General features: G+C 35.3%; 5 protein-coding genes and 1 non-coding gene across 7 annotated transcripts; 2 read left to right on the forward strand and 4 right to left on the reverse strand.

The window, feature by feature from the left end:
• The first annotated feature begins 515 nt into the window (after positions 1-515).
• LOC108568634 lies at positions 516-2806 on the forward strand. The gene is made up of 3 exons (XM_017929835.1): positions 516-703; positions 1811-2525; positions 2600-2806. The coding sequence occupies exons 1-3, from the start codon at positions 689-691 to the stop codon at positions 2743-2745; spliced, it is 876 nt and encodes a 291-aa protein (XP_017785324.1). The 5' UTR covers positions 516-688; the 3' UTR covers positions 2746-2806.
• Positions 2807-3316: 510 nt separating this feature from the next.
• Positions 3317-5348, reverse strand: LOC108568558 (PR domain zinc finger protein 16). The gene is made up of 4 exons (XM_017929728.1): positions 4905-5348; positions 4553-4850; positions 3551-4205; positions 3317-3488 (listed from the first exon to the last, which is right to left on the reverse strand). The coding sequence occupies exons 1-4, from the start codon at positions 5082-5084 to the stop codon at positions 3317-3319; spliced, it is 1305 nt and encodes a 434-aa protein (XP_017785217.1). The 5' UTR covers positions 5085-5348.
• Positions 4253-4334, reverse strand: Trnas-cga. The gene has a single exon. It is a non-coding gene; the product is annotated as a tRNA-Ser (tRNA).
• Positions 5349-7385: 2037 nt separating the features above from the next.
• On the reverse strand, positions 7386-8626 carry LOC108568570 (uracil phosphoribosyltransferase homolog). The gene is made up of 4 exons (XM_017929744.1): positions 8266-8626; positions 7897-8209; positions 7686-7841; positions 7386-7633 (listed from the first exon to the last, which is right to left on the reverse strand). The coding sequence occupies exons 1-4, from the start codon at positions 8391-8393 to the stop codon at positions 7559-7561; spliced, it is 672 nt and encodes a 223-aa protein (XP_017785233.1). The 5' UTR covers positions 8394-8626; the 3' UTR covers positions 7386-7558.
• Positions 8627-9636: 1010 nt separating this feature from the next.
• LOC108568571 (SET domain-containing protein 4) lies at positions 9637-10924 on the forward strand. The gene has a single exon (XM_017929746.1). It carries the CDS (start codon positions 9644-9646, stop codon positions 10901-10903), a length of 1260 nt encoding a protein of 419 aa, XP_017785235.1. The 5' UTR covers positions 9637-9643; the 3' UTR covers positions 10904-10924.
• A 200-nt stretch (positions 10925-11124) lies between these two features.
• LOC108568587 (radial spoke head protein 3 homolog) lies at positions 11125-16282 on the reverse strand. 2 transcript variants are annotated; one of them, XM_017929766.1, is made up of 9 exons: positions 15422-16282; positions 14887-14971; positions 14602-14655; positions 14179-14478; positions 13667-14033; positions 13511-13597; positions 13283-13447; positions 13180-13223; positions 11125-11163 (listed from the first exon to the last, which is right to left on the reverse strand). In XM_017929766.1, the coding sequence occupies exons 1-8, from the start codon at positions 16156-16158 to the stop codon at positions 13198-13200; spliced, it is 1821 nt and encodes a 606-aa protein (XP_017785255.1). In that variant the 5' UTR covers positions 16159-16282; the 3' UTR covers positions 11125-11163; positions 13180-13197. The 2 variants fall into 2 exon arrangements, with proteins under 2 accessions (XP_017785255.1, XP_017785256.1); XM_017929767.1 differs by lacking the exon at positions 14602-14655.
• Between the last annotated feature and the right edge of the window lie 3021 nt (positions 16283-19303).

The raw sequence follows: 19303 nt of genomic DNA on the forward strand, positions 1-19303 counted from the left end.
TTCGTTTCGTGCGTATTAATAATATGCTCATAAATTGGACATGTAAGGTGATATAAAAAAGAAGGTGAAAATGTTAAGGTAAAAACCCGTGGAAAAAAGGAGGGCCCGGTTTTTTCGCAATTCCTCGACCAAAAAGAATTATAACAACTTAATTTAATTATTGTATTCTCGCTGTCTTAACGGTCACCCATTATTGGTGACGAACGATGGAACAATTCTTTCTGACTCCTTGAACTTTATCTGATGGAGCTCTGATTAATTACATACCCCGCCAGAGTTTTCTCTCGTCGAAAGAAACCTTCGATGTAAATTTCTTCGGCGGATTCACATGAAATATGCACGCGGTGGTTCTCGTTGCCGCGCTTATTTTTACTCTTGTTTTATTCCCTCATATAACTGTCCCTCCTGCCGTTTCTGCCTCGAAATATAAAAATAAAATATATTTTTTTATGAACTTTTCGGTTGCATTACAAAGTGGGGAGCACACACTTCTTCAGCATGTGCTTGATTCGCTATATAAATGAAACCTGATAAATGTTGGCCGGTTAGTCTTCGGATGTTGATTGAAGTGCTGCTACGCTGATCCTCTTCTTCCACCGTTTTCCACAAAGAAATCGTAGAGCTGCTTTTTTTCTTCGGTTATTTTCTTTGGAAAAATACTAGTTGTAGTAGTAGTCAACTCAACATCATGAACAAATTCATTGTAAGTATAATGCAAAAAATTATGAATATTATTTTTAACCAACAAGAGACAAAATCTTTAAATTGTTTAAATTAAAATAATTCTTATTTAATAAATTTGATAATTGTAATAATTTAATATCATTGCAACAATTATAATAATAAGATTTCTTTTAAAAATTGTATAAATTGTTAAATATAAACAGATGACAAAATATGAATAATGAAAATCTCACGAATCATTGCAATTCCATCAAACAATTAAGATATGTTTACTGTTTACGTAATCGATTTAATTCAAAATTTTCTCGTTCCAATTTTGCACGCAATTAACATTCAGGTCGCGGCATCTCGCAAATATTTAATACAAAATACAATGAACGAGTAACGTTAATTTCTGATTCCTCTTGCCTATTTATTTGGTGCACGTTTGGTGTGAGGGAATTTCTGTTCGCGAATTTTCCGACGATTGATCCTGTCAGGTCAATCAAGAGAGGCAATAGCATGTACAGTTAGGAGTCAGGTGCATCCGCAAATTCAAAGACGGACGAAGATATCGTTTGGATGGAATTAAAGTGACGATGTCGGAGAAGTTTTTATTTTTTATTATTATTATTAACACTTAAGAGTCATTGTGCAGAGGCAATGAACTCGAACGCGGTTCTTTTCATATTCGCTTTTATGCTCCTCATATTTGCTCACCGGTGAGTGTAGGTGTATGTAGGTTGGTCATAAAACGATGACCAAATTCGCTAGTTTTATCTTGCCACAAACGATTGCGCTTTTCTCTCTTTAATGACTCTCTTCTGAATAAACAGGTGAACCGCAAGGATCTACTGCTTATTTTTATTTTTGCACCTGCTTTGGTTTTTGAATTCAAGTTCATTATCTCGAATTACCGGTCTCGATGCATCCTTTTTACATTGTTCTTGGTCGGCATTGCATTTTACGGTTTTCGACTGCGATTTCACGCATTCTGCAGGATCGCTAATGTCCTTCACGAAACGCGGAACTCGGTCTTATGGGCTGCCAGCCTTCGCTGCTCAACAACAACAATGATTTTATCGGCGAAACCAAATGAGATTCTTGTGTCCTGCCATTAATTTTGCTTGATTTTCCTTCTTTGCAGTTCCTTTTTCTGCTGAGCGCGACAAACGCATACCTTTATAATCCCTACTACAGGTTCTTCAGGTACCACGAACCGTACTATGGTTTAACGTATGCGAATCCTTATTTGCATCATGATAACGCTCTGAATTCGTACAGCGATCAGTCCAATTACTTATACACACTGAACGTGCTTGCTGAAGTTCCTCACGAGATCAAGAATGACTTCACCGTGGTGCCTCTGTTGGTCGTGGCGCAAGAAAGCATGAAGATGATCAACGATGGGGATATAATGGGAGTATCCCAGAACTTGCCGATGATGACTGTTAAGACCAAGGATGAGAAGACTGTTCAATGCAGCCCAGCCGTTAAAATAACGCTGAAAAAGCCGATTTTCGTATATACCCTGAAATCAACGATCGTCTTCCCATCAGAAATCGGAATCGTCCATGGAGATTACAGGATTCCTATTACCGTCGGTGCCGTCATTGCTCCAATCCCGCAGACTACGTACGTATCTTTGGAAACTCCGGCGAGGATCGAAGTCGTCTACGCAGTTCCTACGAGTCCAATTACTTTGGACTACATTAATAACAGCGATGTTGTCAGCGATGATGGTCAGGCGGTCGTAGTTGAGAGCGCTCCAGATTACGAACCCCAAAACATCACGATCATAAATTTCCCCGATAAACAAGCAGAACCTGTTTTGGATGTTGACGAGGAGAACAGCGAGCTCGGTAAGCAATTGCATCGTCAATTACTCAACTCGTTATTAAACGAATTGCCTTTTTGTTTGCTTGTTTATGTGCAGTCAATAGAAATCCACCGATGTTGTTGGCGCCGGCCGGTATTGTTCAATCGACCCAACCCCAAACCATCGTAAGTCAATTCATAAACTCCAAGGAATCTCCGGTTCTTATAGCTATCAGAGAGGAATCACTAAAGCATCGGTTATAGGTTATTCCCCTTCAGCTTTCATCATCAATACGTTACTAAATTCTCAATTAAAATATACAAAAACAAGACTTAATTTATGTTATTATAATAATGCTTTTATTTAAATAAACAATACTTTTTCCTAATACCAAGCATTTCAATTTAAACCTCTCCTATCACAATATTATAGTTTAAATAAGTAAACAAATTATCAATATCATTTCTTCCAATTAATTAATAAGTTTTTGCTAATTATTTAATATATAGCATACCGCATTATTTATTATACTGTCGGCTATAATTAAACTTCGACTGTATTCATTTCCTTTAAAGCGTCTTCGGTATGACAGGTCATTATAATTAACTGATTGAACGTCGAATATTGATTCATGTGTACAAGGACAAGGACGAGCTCGGTAAAATGCAATCAACGATATTAAAAAATATAAAATTTATTTTAAATTTACATTTAATTAAACTCTTCAACAATTAATAAATATTTACAATATACATAATATATAAATAGAATTCGTTTGAATCACAAATATGACTAGATTTTGTTGACTTCGTGGCTCTATTAAGAACAGTAAGATTAATTATCAACGGAAATATTTTCATCTTCGTCGCTGACTTCCAGCGAAGTGCCATTAGATTCCTCGTCGGTGATGACGCTTGTAACTGGATTGATCTCGTTCATGTGCCTTGACTTTAGGTGCCTTTCCAGATCTCTCCTCCGCACCAAAACCTTCCCACACAAGTCACACCTAATGGGGTAAAACATATTAGTCAGATTTGTTCTTTATATTCAATAATAATAAACTCTTACTTATAAGGTGTATCTCCTTCGGCGTGTAATCTCACATGCTTGTTCAAATTGCTCGGATCTCCGAACGGCCGCAAACAGAATTTGCATTTCAAAGGTTTGTAACCGGTGTGCGTCCTAATGTGTATCTTCAGTCCGTACTTCCTCGAGTACGATTTGCCGCAGTACAAGCAGATGTGCCCTTCCTTGTACTTCCCCAAGCTGCTCACAAGCGTCTCTATTTGCGCTTCATCATCGCAATTCTGCCCGAGAACTGGAGTGTGCACGTAGTCCTGGGGCATGTTAAACCTAGGCCACTGCATCAAAGGCGTTACATTGTTATTCTCTATCCGATTCTCGATCTTCTGGAACGGCTTGAACGCGGAATTGCTGTAAGTATTGTACGGCTTAAACAAATTTTCTTGCTTGATCTTTTTCTCGGCGGGCGTCGACAGATCAATCGCAATCTTCTGCTTTGGACACATCATGCTGGATTCAGGCACTAACCTGAACTTAAATTCAAGTCCGGTTCTGTGTTCGTTCTCTTGAAGAGCCATTGAAAGCTTATCCCAGAGGGTGGTCATAGAGAACTTTCCGCATCCTAGAGTCAGATGAAGTTTCAACGGATTCGGCGATTCGTAAAGTGCGGAACATCTTGTGCAGACGTAATTCTTTTGACCTGCAAAAAAATAACCAGTTAATATTAAGGGTGAATAAATAAAAATACGCAGCCGGTAGGATTCGAACCTACGCTCCCAGAGGGAATCTGATTTCGAGTCAGACGCCTTAACCACTCGGCCACGACTGCTATAAAATAATTTAACAATTTGCTCAATACAATAATATCAACTAAATTACAAAATTCATGTGTATTATTGAAATTATAATTTAGCAGATTGTGATTTATTCTTTTAGAATTTATTTATTATATAAATTAAATAAAAGGTAATACTGTAATGTTGTTGTTTTTTTCTTAGAAAGAGTTTTATTGTAAATAATTAAGAAGTTTATAATTAATTGACTTACCTTGTATATTTGCTGGAGTTAAAAAGCCCATATGAAGAGTAGCTAGAATATCTTCGGAAAACCATAAGAGTAATTCTTGTCCTGGCTCAACAGATCTGACTGCTTGTAAAACAAGTTTCGGTTTTTCCTCGTTTTCCAAGTTCGATGAATGGTGAGGTAATTTTCTTAACTGAATGTTGTAGCTATGACAATCGTCAGCCAAACGCAAAGCGCGAACCCAATGGACGTCGCGATTCCAAACGCTCTTCGATCCTTCTTCCAGCTCCATCGTTCCATATGAATTAGCGCCCACTGAAATCTAATTAGAACTTGGGTGAGATTTATTCAAAACAGGTGGAAGTGAATATCTTACTTGGACAATTTCAGTATTTCCTTTCAGCATCTTGGGATTGATGGGCATAGATAAGCATCCTTGTGGGATCCGCGTTGATGAAATGACCCGTCCAGGCACCAGGAGTTTCGAGGATGCTGCAATGTCGCCGACCGCAGCGGAGAGTGGCTGTATGTACCTGCTAGTGGCTGTCGGGAACATTTCAGCCAGTTTATGCCAAGTCCAGGTGACAGATTCGAGGTCCAGGGCACACGTTTCGAAACCTGCAGGATATATCCGATTGCGCGCAGGATGGGATCTGCAGACGGACTGACTAGAAGGTGTCCTTTTGGTACATATCACTTTAACCACCACCAATATCGAAGTTGGGGGATGGACCAAAGCCGCACCACCACCACCCCTAGTATTAAGTTTCAATACAAATGCATTGTCGACACTCCGCCCCAATGTTAATAAAGCCCTTAAAACACCACTTGCTGCACTTTTTAGGGGTGCGCCTTACTAGAGGGGCACTACTTGTTATTGCAAAACAAAATAATTGTTTTATAGAAACATATCTCTTGCAATTTTAAATTATTAATTTATAAGATTTATCTTATAAGATTATCAATTGTATCAATTTTAATAATTATTTTTGTTTTCATTAGTTTCATTACAAACACATTTCAGAAGTATCAATGTATTGTAATTTCATTTTTAATTATTACAATTTTACCAACAAAATTATTACTAAGGAAAGTACATAAAATGAATTGTATTAAATTGAAATATGTTATAACTTAATAAACATTAAATTATTGAATAAATTTAATATAACTTTCGTTTTGTACAAAAATAGATCTTTGTGGGCGGAAAGACCTCGGTCGTTAGCCCTTTGACCAGCCTATTAGTATATATATTTTTATTGTATGTTAAAATTTATTAATGTATAAATTGTACTTTTTTTTTCTCTTCTTCTTATGTATCGATGTTTGGCCAATAAATTATTATTATTATTTAAATCTTTGTTGAAATAAATTAAATTGTATTATTGTTTCTTCCTTTTGTTTGTGTATAAAATTGTTGATATTAATGCATGAATGTAATTAGGTCAGAGAAGTATGCCATTGGATGTTGGTTGCACCTTGCAGACAAGTGCAAGGGTAGTGGATGGATGGCACGTGCTGCGGTTCCCGGGCACGTGGCTCGTTTCCCAAAACACTTGCGAAGTCAGCAGCCCGCACAGATTGGAGGGTGCGATATTGCTATGCTATTTTGCTATTCTCCTCCTCCGCCGATTGGACAGATGCTATGGTACCCATGCCCGGATCACAGGTGCATTCTGACCATGGTACCGAATTTGAATGCTGCATAAACCATATCATTATCATCGCACTTATCACCATTTGATCAGCATTAATCCGACAATCAAGTTACCATTGTTGATGCAATATTTTCTATCTGATAGTGGTACGTAAGGCGGACAATAGTATTAATATTGGTTATCACTTTACGAATAAACATTATCTTATGGCTCAAATTTAACTATTTTATTTAGTCATATACTAATAATATGCGTTAATATTATTTTTGGTATGAATGAAAATGTTTTTATATATTTTAAAAATATGTCTACAAAAATGAAAAATAAAATTTTAATGTGAATGAAATAACATTAATATACGATGTATTAAATAATAAATAAGAACTAATTTCTAACAAGCTAAGAAATATAAATGACTAATTTATTTGAAATCATTTAATATTACATAGAATTTAATATTAGACAGAATTAAAGCATTCCATGTCAAGTTTTAGGAATTAGGTTTCAATTTTTCGCCCGCTTGTAATGAATTTAAAACCTAAAGCATACTGTGTAAAATTTAAATGATTAATCGGTCGTGATGTGATCGCTTAAGAGGGCGATTTTAAGACGCACGACAAACAAGGGCTGCGGCCCTTCGCTCTGCACCTTCCACAATAAACAAATCGCATTAGAATGAAAATTATGAACCAATCGGTCGTGTGGACTGCTGCGGTAGAAGCAGTAATATCTGCTGGGCAGGGGTGGCTTAGCGATGCCCAAATGAACATTTAATAGGGGGACAGAGACCAAATTACAAAAGGCAAGTGCCGCAGTTTATTTAATAAGGGTACACATAGAACCCCGGCACATACACCGAAAAAAATATGGTATAAGTATAATTGATTCATTTTGTGCTTTTCATTGGAAAACTTTTGATGATGGAAAAATATTTAAAAAAAAATGTTAATGAGATTCTTGATAGTTTACACAAGTATTATAATTAAACTAAACCTATGTGAATGAGACTAATTGTACAATGACTTTATCAGTTAGTTTGTTATCAACTATTAATTTATTTTGTTATTATTTTAATGAATTAATGTTGTCAGATCTTACTGAAGATGATGGATAGGTCTAATAATAAAACATTAACTACACCTGACAATTGGGAAGAGGATAAAAAGATGATAGTTCACATAACCAGTTTAATTTAAAAAAAACTAAAAAATATATCGCATAATGTTGCTAAAAGAAAAAAAAATAAGGATTATTTCAAAGTCACAATTTTAGATAAATACAATAAATTACGTTTGCAAATTGTAAAAATTGATAAATAAAGAAACATTAAAAAACAACATCGTGCATAATCGATGTAAACGTTGGCACATAATTAATCAGTTCCAAAGTACTTTTGACCAAAATGATTCGGAGCTACAGGATGCACTTCGGACGTTAATATTTTCATCTGCAATAAAGGAATATGTAATAATGAAATAGTAAAAAAATGAATAGTTTACTTTTGGAAATGAGTCGGTGACTATTTGGACGGCGGCTGGGGTACAGAATAAATTGCTTAAAATAATACAATCTTCCTTAACCCCATGCTCTTTGAGCACTTTGACAGCTTGTGTAACTGTGTTACCAGTTGACATAATCGGATACATCAATAATACCTGCAGCAAAAAATAATAATTAATAATGTGCAATACAAAATGTATATATTATTACTTGTCTTTTTGCAATATCCTCTGGGAATCTAGCATAAACCACTCTCGCTTCATGTGTGTCCACATCGGATTCAACTAAAATTTTACCAATCCTAATACTTCTACAACAATCCCTCAAGCCTTGCTCCATAGCCTCCCCAGATCTAACTATAGAAACCCCACAATTCCCAGACCGATATTTCAGTCCATGATATGTAGCTCCTGTGGGTGTGACCACTTTGCAATCTGTGAACGGCAGCTGATTTAGACTCTCCTCAATCACCAATCTGATTAATCGATCTGCATAGAATTTGAAGTCATTACGGGTTGTGTTCCTGTAAGAAATTCCAACGGATTGCATTATTGAAAACTATTATTGCAGATTATGTACTTGTCACGCAATATCGTCTGCAGCTCTTTGATCTGGTCGTTGCCAGGAAGCAACTTGATGTTTTTGCTTATGGATTCTAAATTACTGTAGTCCACATTAGTTACTATTTGTATGTCTGAGCTTCCCATGGTTGTTGAGGTTAGTTAAGGTGAAACGATCGTCAGTTCGTGATCCTAAACTTAAAAAATAGTTGTAACAAGACAAAACGGTAAATATACAAATTAGCTGCTCTTATTCCAGCTGGTAGTCACTGGTATATTAAATAACTGGAAATGTTTGCACTTTTCGATTTTGAGGTTATTCTCAGTCTCTCTTTCATGCGCATGCCAAATTATTGCTGAATTTCACGTCAAGCAAGCTGACCACATCTAATTCTTATTGATGTTCATTTCTTTTAGTTTTTTCTTTTATATCATTTTATAGAATGGCCAATAACCAGAATAAATATGTTAATATTTTATTATTGTTTTGCATGTTCAAATAAACGATGTAATTATCGGTGGCAATCGCAAGCCCGACAACCGAAATCCCGTCTATGGAAATCCTGACGTTCGAAATCCCGAGTGTATCGAAATCCCGACTATGTCAAAATCCCGACTATATCGAAATCCCGACAATCTAAAACTTAATAAGATTATAAATTGTTGTTATTTATTGTTAATAACATAAAATAATTTTATTATAGAATATTTCTTATTCTTAAGTTTTATAATGAATAAGTCAATGAAAAAAAAATACAATAATAATTAATATTATTTATTGTTATTAAAAGTATTTTTTTATATAGTAGAATAATTTAAAAATATTATTGTAGAAATTATAATAATAAAAGACACTGTCGGGATTTCGATATATTCGGGATTTTGATTGTCGGGATTTCGATACACTCGGGATTTCGAACGTCGAGCTTTCAATAGACGGTCTTTCGGTTGTCGGGCTTGCGATATAGACCCGTTAACATATTTCCTTTATTCGATAATTAGACCACGTTTCCCAAAATTTTCCTGCAACGGAACACCTATTAACTTTTAGCGGAACATAATTTAGGAAACCCTGTTTTAGATAATTAAGAAACTTTTGACTAGACCTAATTTTTTAAATGTATGAAACTCAAAAGATTAAGACTGTGATACATGATACATTTGTACTATAACTTAGTTACACCTTTAATTTAATAGAATGGAACTTTTAACTCTAGCAGAACAAAGAAACTATCCAAGAATTATATTATTTAACACTAGAAGATTACCAAAATATATTATTAATATTAATTCTTTAAATTCCGAGTTTCTACTTCCATACTCATTTTTAAATACCATTATTTTTATTTTTAAATATTTAAAAGTCGCAATTAATATCGCATTTGTTGTTTAGGATAATGGGCAGAACTAAACGCGTTCGACGAAAGAGGAAGTATCTGGATAATGGATCTAGTTTGGACGATGATTCAAATATCATTGATTTACGCAAATGGATGAAGAAAAAGGGTTGGAGGAACGAAACTCGATTAAAATTGAAAGAGTTTAAATATACAGGAAGGGGAGTCCATTCACGGGTTTCATTCCAGCCAGAAGATTCCCTAATAGAAATTCCGTACGATCTAATGATAACATCAACAGTTCTAGATCGTTCGGAATTGCAACAATTTTTAACAAATAAATTAAAACTACAAGAATTATTAGCACTATTCTTGGTTTACGAGAGACACAAAGGTGCTGCATCCACTTGGAAATTTTACGTAGACTCGCTTCCGATGAAGAATCCGGAAGTACCATGGTTGGAATCGGAGGAGGCTTTCGGTGAGTTGCCCGATGACGTGATGACAACGGCGAAGGATAAAAAATGGGCTTTGGAAAGGAGTTGGGAGAGTGTCCGGAGATCGATAAAGTTTCAGCAGTGTCCTCACTGCAAGGAAATGTTGGATTGCGTGTTCGACGCTGATTCATTTGCATGGGGCTACGTTATGGTCAATACTAGGGCCGTCTACGTAGACCCCGACATAGTTTCAAGTCTGGCTGATATTAATTCGCTGGTATCAGATGACCCGAACATGGCGCTGTGCCCTTTCCTGGACATGTTTAATCACTCACCTGAGGCCCATACCAGAGCGGAGCTTCGCTTCAGCGACGGCAATCTTATCTATAGATTAACAACTCTTCGGGGCTTCCAGAAATATCAGCAGATATTTATTTCGTACGGCGCTCACGACAATAACAAACTGTTTTGCGAGTACGGATTTTTCCTACCAGATAATCGATTTGATAAAATTGCAATTACGTTCGGATGTGTAATGGATCAGATAAAAATGCGCACGATGCAAATCAATGAGAGGCAGTTCAGGTATATCAAGGATAAGGCTTTGTGCGATGATCTGAGCGTTTCGTTATGCGGTCTCTCCTTCAATTTATCCGCTTTGCTTTACGTTGTCTTCCACACCGATGTCAGAGACTGGAGTTCGAACATATTTACTGCCACTTACTCGGAATCGGATGTGAATAATTTTGTGAAATTTGTTTTGGAGCTATTGGAAATGAAATGTAAACGGACAAAGACTTTTGGAGTGTTCGGGGATTTTTTGACTAATAGATGGAATTTCGTAGTGAGAGTTCTGGACTTTTTAAAGCAATCGTCAGTTTAATAAATATTTTATTGCCCAATGTACAACGTTAATATCATTTTCTCTATAAAGAATATATAATATATTAAGTAAACAACATGAATTATATATATTTTTTTTTGTTTCTTGCAATTCGTGGATCGTGCGCGTATCTAAAATATAACAAAAAAAATCATACGAATTAATTTATCCAGGAACCAATGTCCAATTTTCTAAAGAAAACAAAAATATAAATTTAAATACGAGGACTATCTGCTTCATTTTTTTTGCATCCTCGTCATCTGTAATCAAAAACAAAACATACTTAGCAATATTATAAATTTTTCAAAACTACATCTATAAAAATAAAGCTAATAGACATTTCAATGTTTGATATATCTGGTACAATATAATCAGATGAATTTAATTAATACGAAATTATAATTTCATTTTTGATGTGGTTGGTCGGTTTGGTATGAAACAGGAATAATTGCGATTTTATAAGGGGTGCGCTTTTGTGATGGCGGCAATTCAAGTCGCATCATAATACCATAATTGTGCCCGACATTGGTCACGGCTTCGGCAAGTGCAAAGCCACCCCCCCGATGTCGCCGCAGCACCTGTGTAACCGCATCGAATGTCCCCTTCTTTTCCTAGTGTCCATATATATATATAATTTTTTTTGCGAGGGATGAAGAACACCCGGTCCACGCGAGTGGGGAGCAATGGACCCCATCTACCAAACACCACACGCATATCTATCTGATTACGTTCTCGGTTCGTTTGACTTCAAGAGATTTAATAAACCGATCTGTTTTGCATTTGCATCAGAACCCGGGGATTGTATTCGTATGTGTACACGCCTGTCCGATTTTAAAATTGTTTTGCTTTCTATTCCGATTCATAAAATCATCCACCCTTCCCGAAGCCAAACGAACAGGAGAACCCCCAAAACCTATTGGAATAATATTGTCATTCGAAAGTAGTAGAAGCAACACGGACATACACAAACAAATTTTATTTTTCTTGTGACAATATGTTGATAACGAATTGAAATGAAACTAAATTCCCATTAAATAAAGTGTACGACAAAATCGAATGCGTCATGTAATTTATTGATACGTATTGATTTTTTAAGTAATTTCTTTACGGAATTATAATTAAAGAGTTCAAGCTTTGTAATTACCTAAAAATTGATTTGCGAAATACACAATGCGATATTTCTATTTTTAAAATTATCAACCTCATCAACCTTGTATTGTAAAGATATTATCTTCAATTTTTCTGAAGGAACAAAAGTATTTATGTAAGTATAAAATATTAACAATGAAATAATATATCAAATGAGTAGTTGATTTTAATTAGTCAGGATCCTTATAAAGTTTTTCTTTTATTTGAATTGATGGAATGAAATACAAGTATATATAATTTATGTAGGAAAATATCGATTAGAGAAACTAATTTCCTAAATTGTATTTTAGAATCAACGTGTACCTCGCATAACGAGCAAAATTAATTCTAAAAAGAATCCGGAAATTTTGAAACTCGTTAAGCGAGGTTCCACTGTATATTGGAAAATAAGAGTTTTCATAAAATATGTAGTATTAACGTAATAAACAAAAAGTATCTAATAAATATTTCATTAAAAATGGTTATAGATAGTAACACGATTTACGAGTAACATATAAATAAAAAAGTTATTTTCTGTGGTTGACTATTATCTATCAATTTATTATTAATAGTAATAATGATGTTAGATCATGGAATGATTGTACCAATCAATATCGGTTTTAGTAGGGATGCAGAATTATCTACAATTGTAAATTTGATTATTATTTCTCTCGATGGATCCATCAAATGATATACCTGAGTGGACTTAAGCCAGCGGGGATTTGGACCCACATTAAGTACAAGTGCATTTGTAATAAGGGACTCGAAGGGATAAATTTAATACTCCAAAAACGTAGTCAAACACAGTATTCGGATGGGGTGCAGCGATTTAGTACAGGGTGTCGACATGTTATACATGTTGCTACTCTCTCTTTTTTCTCCACCGCCCTAGGGTAATGGCAGTGTGTGCGCAGCTGGCGATCGGCAATTTAAAAAAAATCACCCTCACGGATATTCGTAGTCCAAATTTATTTTTTTCTATACCCACATTTTTTAATACTTGCAACAATGAGATTAGGATTTGTCAAACAAAAAGGATTGAAAATATACTAGTATAGAAAGTATTAATTGAATGATGGAAAATGCATTTATATAAATTATACTTTTATCTCTGGTTTGTTTAACAGAAACTAAAAAAAATAACTTACCAAAATTTCAATGTATCTTCAAATCAATTTATCCATGTATTTTGCTGAAATAGTTAATCGATTTTAGATGAATTCCTAAAACTGTTTATGTGCATTTAATTACCAATTTCTTCGTTATCATTTTGTCCCTGTTTGATCTCGTCTCGGAGCTTCATGTGCTCGATGAGTTGGATGTCTTGCGTTGGACCTTCTTCATCGCTGGTGTCCTTTTCGGCGTTCAAAGCCCTGTAGATCTCTGCTCGATTCTCCAAAATCTCTCTAACGATATCTGCAAAGCGAAGCAAACATTGTCACGGCGTGTTGGATTTGACCTTTACAAATTTCCGTTTACCGGTAAGCACGTCTCTGCTACTGACCATTTCCTGGAGTTCTGAGGTAACTTCCTTCATCAACCACGGTATGAACGATTCATCGACATCTGCAAAAGGTTAAGGTCGACTCAGCATTAGCATAAAATCGATATGGTATTTATTTTAAAACAACTTACTTTGTTTAATGTTATCGGTGAGGAAACCTTCATCTTCGAGGCCTTCGAGCACGGACGGAAGAAGGTCGGCCATGTAGCCCTGCATGAGAACGGCTCCAGCTATTCTTTCCTCCAAATCCTTTTGGACCCTCATACCTTCCTCGTACTCGGCCAACCTTCGTTCCTTCTCGTATTGCAGACGTTTCTCCAATTCCTGGAGTCGCTCGCTTTCTGCCAATTCTGCGGCGTGCTTTTCCATGAATCTGCGTTGTTGTTCTCTCAACGCGGCCAATTCTTCCTCTTCCAGCACTTCGATCAAGGCTTGCTCTATCGTCTTGCCAACGAGCACCTCGAGTATAGGCTGCACTTCCATATCGAAGTCGAATAGCTGTGTGAATTCAAAGAGCTTTAATAAGACCCTTGTATACAAATGTATACAAATGAGGTTTGAGATTGGCGATAAGACAACCAGTCTTAGTCACGCCTGCTAATTTCAATGTCGGCTTTTCTTCAGCAATCGATTTTTTACTTACATCGCCTGGGTAAATTTGCGTCTCCACGTCAGCTCCCGTTTTGGCTGGTACATAATAAGGCGAAATAGGTCTATCCAAGAATAGGTCTGTCTGAGTCGTAACATCTTCCATTATTGGATGTTCCCATAGTTCTTCTAAATATTTATCGGTTTGAACCGGCTCATGACGTCTTCCCTTAACTGGTGGAGGAGAACCCAGCCTAAGTTGAGCTCCTCTTAGTTGCTGAGTTTGAGCTTTCTTTCTAGCCATAGCTCGTCTCCGCGCTTCCGCCGCCCTAGCCGCAGCGGATTCTCCTTCACCCTACAATTCAATATACATATCTATTCCATAGTTTATATCATATCTTCAATTTAGTGTATGTTCAAAACTACAAATCGGCATCATTAAAATACAGGCAGTTCTACAAGACTCAAAGTGGCTTACCCATAGGTCCCTTGAGAGCAATCTGGCATAGGCAAAATTGGGATTCCACCTTTGCTGCTATCGCACAATCCAAAAGTAAAGATAAAGAACGACCATGCGTGAGATTATTACTGTCTAATAAGAGTTCGAAAGCATCTACGTACGAGAAAGGAAAATAAAACAAAACTGATACCAGGTGCAAATATTAATTTAGAAAACAAACAATGAGCCGATTCGTAGGGAGGGAAAACAATAACGTTTATCAAAATACACGCTAGAGTTGCGAACTTTATCTGATTTGATTACCGTTGACATCGGCTGCTGGGCAAAATTGCTGCCCCGGACCACTCTCCTCTCGAACATAAGATTCGCATAGGGCAACGGGGCATCTCTGTAATCAAAGTGAAAAAATACCAAGAACGAAAATAATTACGTGGAGAGAAAATTGTGGCTAATGTATAATTCACATGTTTGTGAAGTTGTGGAAATCTGTTACAGGTAGGATCAATAATGTACTGCTAATGCATAAATCGTTTGCCACACATACAATTGCTTTTCACCTAGTTTCTTAGCACACGTACGTAAAACTTCATGGAAGACAAATGACTTTGTTATTATTTTCAAGTGGGTTACGTAATGCACAGAATCAATAAATTAAAATTCGATGCAATCTCGCGTAGCGCGACATGTGTTTGAGTTTGAACATTACTTTGGAACGTGGAATTTATTATTATCTTGTTTCAGCAATTAAATTAATGGTTTATGCATGATTCAAGTCAATTCCATCCACAATCGATATGGAAAGTATATTTCTAAATGATTAATTGGTCGTGTGACATACCCCAAATGTTTTGGGACCGAATTAGAGTTAACGTCTCTTTTGGTGATGATATGGTCTTCTTGGACAACTGCCGAGGCTACTGTTGCTGCGGCTTTAGCAGCCGCCTCGCATCTAGCTTTATGACCTGTTTTTGATGGACTCCTATCTAAAACCCTCGGATGACTAGCATACGCGTACAATTTTTTCTCCTCCTTCCGCGGCTCTTCTTCCAATTTGATTCCTAATAATGTCGCCAGTTCAGGCGGAGGTTCTAAGAATTCACCCTTCCGCACTGTCGTAACGAATCTGGGCTTCGAGATATCGTTTTTCTTCACCACCGATTGCTTCTCGTCCCGTTGCAACTTCCGCAACTTGGCGTCCAGGGATTTGGTGAAGTTCTTATCTAAACCGTGATTTTGCAGATCCTCTATTCTAATCTTGCAGTTGTTTAACTGACCGTGTGAGTTGCTGTGGTTCTTCTTGAGATTAATAGTACTGTTATCGGCGATGAGACATCCGTTGGATTTTGCGAAAGGCTTCTGCTTGTTATCCTCCAGCGAGTTGTTGGTGATACGACGTGTCGGATAAACGATCCCATTGGGCCTGACCTTCTGGTTATTCCCGAAGGGCTTCAGAAGGGACTCGCCTATTATGGTCATAGGGAGATCATCATTGTTCAGCACTTTGAAGGCCACGTCTTCGGGCTCCGGTTCGGATGGCTCAGTAACTACAGGAGCAGGCATCGAGACTTCTGTCATATTTCCTACCCGAAAATTCACTTTCCTTCGAATAACCGCAGTTTCATCGTTTTCCAATATCGATCAGATAAAAGGCTTATTGATAGTAAAAGCAAGGTTTCATATCTACGATCATGTTTATATATTTGAAACTTTAATTATTTTCTTAAAATTTAATATAAATAATTATATTTTCTTAGTTTTTCTGATTTCTTAATGTAGTTTTATAAGTCTTGGGAATCGTGAACAGTCGAATCGCGGTTGTCGTGCGGCGTCCCGACGTCGGCTGACCGCACTCTCTATACGACTGACTGACCGGCGTCCAACACGTTTTCAATAAAATACGAATGCGGCGCATGGCCTTTTGTTGTTCACCTTTTTTTTCTTTTTCGATACAATTCCACATAAATGAATTCATTTGGATAAAATACTCAGACATATGGGTCCCACGCGTGCACGTTCTTATCATCATCACCAAACCACCTAAACCCTATTAAAAATGCACATATGCTGGCAAACATAACTTCCATTTCCACGTTAAGTATTCAGTAACACTAGTGTTTTACTCAAACTACAATTACAATAATATCAATATTCAAAAATATTAGAAAAATTTAATATTTGTTTAATACAATATTAGTGATGATCAGGATATTAGCTTAGATTAAAGCTAATCACATTTAAATCACTATTTATTTTTATCGACATATTAACATCAAACATCATTAGAGCAATTTCGAAATAAATGTTTTATGATAGGAATAACATTTGTTATAAAATATAATATCTTGCTTTAATCCTTTAAGGTGCAGAACTATTTGTTAATATTGTGTACGCCCGCATGCAGTGATAAAATAAATAATAACTTTTCAAACTTCTTCGTACAGCTTCAGAAATTGATCACATATTTAACCAACCAATATTCCATAAAGACTATAATCCATTGTTTTTTATAATGATTACATTGAGGACATTACATTACGGACAAATTAAATTGTAAATTATCATAAGAATTTTCAGTAATATTTGGATGCTTCAATAACATAGAAATTTCTGGGTAAACTTGTTTCATATTATATTATAATACAAACGCTTTAGTGTACATTTCTTATACTACTAATGGCCTGTAAAGATAAACACACTATGCCAAGGATAATTAGTTATAAACTATCGATTGCATTTGCTTTGAGATACAGCGGAAGGAATTGAAAAGGACCCAAGTGTAAGAGGTTAATTTAGTCCAGCGGAATGAATACCTACGTAATTGATAATGACACGAATGGGTCGTATAATAGTGTGGTTTTCACGTCCGTCGCAAATGAATTAAAGCGAAGATTATCGGTTTCACATCGCATGTCTCCTTTATTATATTGTTCTAGTTTATATGTTCAAGCTATAATCCGACGGATGGAAATAAAACCGCAAAACCTATAATTTATTTCATCCGTCGCAGGTAATACTAACACAATACCACGACGAAGTATCGATTCTAATCATTCGATGCACCATCATACTGACACTTAAATCAATTGGTTTAATTTTGAAGCCAAAAAAACTTTATAGTTATTAACTTTATGGATTTTATGCAGAGATTAAATTAATTTACCGGTGTAAAATTGTAATAAAGATTTTATGGGTTTACTTCAACGATAAATACATTTTTATTTAATTTTATTGCATATAACAATTAATAAGAAATTAATTTCCTTTCATAACATAAATTAACTTGTTAATTGCTCATTTTGTCAAGAAATATCTCACGTAGTGCGGATTCAGGGTTTGAAAAACATTTTGTACTGCGCTGAATTAGTCTGGTTTCAAACAGTGCGGGAGTTTGAAGTAACCTATTACTCGTACTTTGCTAGGTAACAATTTTTTACAAATATTGAATTGACATATTTTCATTATTTGATATCTTAAGTATTATAAGTCTTCATTGAAATATACAAGCTTCATGAAAATTATTTTCAGTTTAATATAGTGACCTGAAATTGTATGTTATGAATGTTTTGCTTTAAAAAAATCAATAAATAATGTCAGTCATCTCAGTACAAACAGAAACTACAATAATGTAAAATGAGGTAACCTCAATAATATTTATAATCAAGTTAATGGACAAATAATCTTTGTCAAATAATCAACACTGTGGATGCGCCGGGTAAATTGGCTGAACAATTAATTTCTAAAGCTTTAAATGTACATACAATTGATTGATTCAAATATTTACAATGGATTCTATTATTTGTTATATGAATTATATAACGTAATTACATTTAATAGTCAGAACAAACCATCTGCACCTTTATGCTACGCGTTTCTTCAGACTGTACAAAATACCAAATAATAAATGAATGTGTTTATAGTTGGAGGATATTTTTTTTATAGGTTTACGTGCGCCGATAAAATGTTGAGATTAGAGCGGCAGGGATTTGCATACGAATTATGTCCGGCCAAATCAGCCAACATCGGCCAAGGTCAAGGGATATCGTATTTATTTTTACGTCCCGTGTAAAACCGAACTTTCCTTTTTGCCAGGAAAAAAAAAACAGAAACAGGAAAATTGTATTAAGCAAATATGAATTTAATTGCCGTAACCCTTTTCGTCCTTGCTGCATTATTTTCTGAACCATCGAGTTACATTGTATAATTTTCAACTGCAGCAAAGAAAATTAACATAAAATTGTATTTTACAATTTAACTGTAATATTTGAAACTTAACAATAAGAGAACGAAAGATAATAAATAATCACTATGAAATTTGCTTGTAATATTACAAACAATTGGGTAAATTGATATAATCGTTACAAAATTACATATTACTAGTTACGTAATTGTATTTATATAATAATTACTAATATGAGTTTATTCACCCTCCTTTCTACATTTTTTGTGCTTATATAATCAATTGAGTAAATATATCTAAAACAAATATTACATGATTAATTCTATCATCATTACAAAACTGTTTTGCATTACCACAAAATACTTCAATTGTATTAATAACATGAGTTCCTTACAATTTGATCATCTATTCAAATGCTTCCAGCCAAATATATTGCTTAACTATAATAACTTGTGAAATAACTTTCAAAGAAATTTCAATTTCAGGGGGATGGAGTTATTACAGTTTCTTGAAACGTATAATTGAACTACATATTTTATACAA

The sequence above is a fragment of the Nicrophorus vespilloides genome, unplaced genomic scaffold, assembly GCF_001412225.1.
Source record: "Nicrophorus vespilloides isolate i.1.1-1 unplaced genomic scaffold, Nicve_v1.0, whole genome shotgun sequence".
Taxonomy (NCBI): domain Eukaryota; kingdom Metazoa; phylum Arthropoda; class Insecta; order Coleoptera; family Silphidae; genus Nicrophorus; species Nicrophorus vespilloides.

Coding starts and splice junctions, on each gene's coding strand:
- LOC108568634 (XM_017929835.1), top strand. Junction 2,526..2,599: donor CGAGGAGAACAGCGAGCTCG/GTAAGCAATTGC, acceptor GTTTATGTGCAG/TCAATAGAAATCCACCGATG.
- LOC108568558 (XM_017929728.1), bottom strand. CDS start 5,084: ATGTTCCCGACAGCCACTAGCAGGTACATACAGCCACTCTCCGCTGCG. Junction 4,851..4,904: donor GAAATACTGAAATTGTCCAA/GTAAGATATTCA, acceptor AGTTCTAATTAG/ATTTCAGTGGGCGCTAATTC. Junction 3,489..3,550: donor GAAGGAGATACACCTTATAA/GTAAGAGTTTAT, acceptor TTACCCCATTAG/GTGTGACTTGTGTGGGAAGG.
- LOC108568570 (XM_017929744.1), bottom strand. CDS start 8,393: ATGGGAAGCTCAGACATACAAATAGTAACTAATGTGGACTACAGTAAT. Junction 7,842..7,896: donor AGGATATTGCAAAAAGACAA/GTAATAATATAT, acceptor TTTTTGCTGCAG/GTATTATTGATGTATCCGAT. Junction 7,634..7,685: donor TCACCGACTCATTTCCAAAA/GTAAACTATTCA, acceptor CCTTTATTGCAG/ATGAAAATATTAACGTCCGA.
- LOC108568571 (XM_017929746.1), top strand. CDS start 9,644: ATGGGCAGAACTAAACGCGTTCGACGAAAGAGGAAGTATCTGGATAAT.
- LOC108568587 (XM_017929766.1), bottom strand. CDS start 16,158: ATGACAGAAGTCTCGATGCCTGCTCCTGTAGTTACTGAGCCATCCGAA. Junction 13,598..13,666: donor CACCGATAACATTAAACAAA/GTAAGTTGTTTT, acceptor AACCTTTTGCAG/ATGTCGATGAATCGTTCATA. Junction 13,448..13,510: donor TAGCAGAGACGTGCTTACCG/GTAAACGGAAAT, acceptor TTCGCTTTGCAG/ATATCGTTAGAGAGATTTTG.